This window comes from Arachis ipaensis, chromosome B10 (genome assembly GCF_000816755.2).
Source record: "Arachis ipaensis cultivar K30076 chromosome B10, Araip1.1, whole genome shotgun sequence".
In the NCBI taxonomy this organism is placed as follows: Eukaryota; Viridiplantae; Streptophyta; class Magnoliopsida; order Fabales; family Fabaceae; genus Arachis; species Arachis ipaensis.
Genome location: NC_029794.2, coordinates 10,192,829 through 10,193,279, shown reverse-complemented (window position 1 = coordinate 10,193,279; position 451 = coordinate 10,192,829). Strand labels below are relative to the sequence as shown.

At 37.7% G+C, this 451-nt stretch overlaps 1 protein-coding gene across 3 annotated transcripts in view; it reads right to left on the bottom strand.

Moving 5' to 3' along the window:
• The window catches only part of LOC107623857 (protein RAE1), a 3,789-nt gene that overhangs the window by 2,339 nt on the left and 999 nt on the right, over positions 1 to 451 (bottom strand). For all 3 annotated transcript variants that reach the window (XM_021114832.1, XM_021114831.1, XM_016326253.2), the window contains exon 4: positions 112 to 305. In XM_021114832.1, coding sequence (XP_020970491.1) covers positions 112 to 305 — 194 coding nt within the window. The remainder of the gene's footprint in view (positions 1 to 111; positions 306 to 451) is intronic.

Here is a 451-nt window from a genome sequence, read left to right as displayed (position 1 = left end):
CTGTAATAATTTACTTCAATTCTAATTAAAAACAAAAAAAAAACCACCTGAGTGATGCTATATTATTCAATGGATACCGTAAAATCAGCAAATTCTATTCTAGTACCTTACCTCAGAGTTTTGTCCCAGCTTCCAGTTACTAAAAGGCTCATCTCCGGAATCCAAGCGATCTCTTTGATTGGTGCATCATGCATCGCAACAGTCATTGGTTGACCACCAGATAACAAAGGCCACATCTTTACTTGCTTGTCACAGCCACCAGAGAAGACAGTTGTGCCATCATCTTTCCAAGTCGAGCACAAAACCTATGCAGAAAGAGAAACATTATGATGTGCAGACCAATTGAAAGAGCTTACTGCTTCCAGAATGTAGCTTACAGCTTACTACTACTACTACTAATCTATTACGTTAATCATTTCGACAGTGAATGCATCTCATTAAATATTAGTTG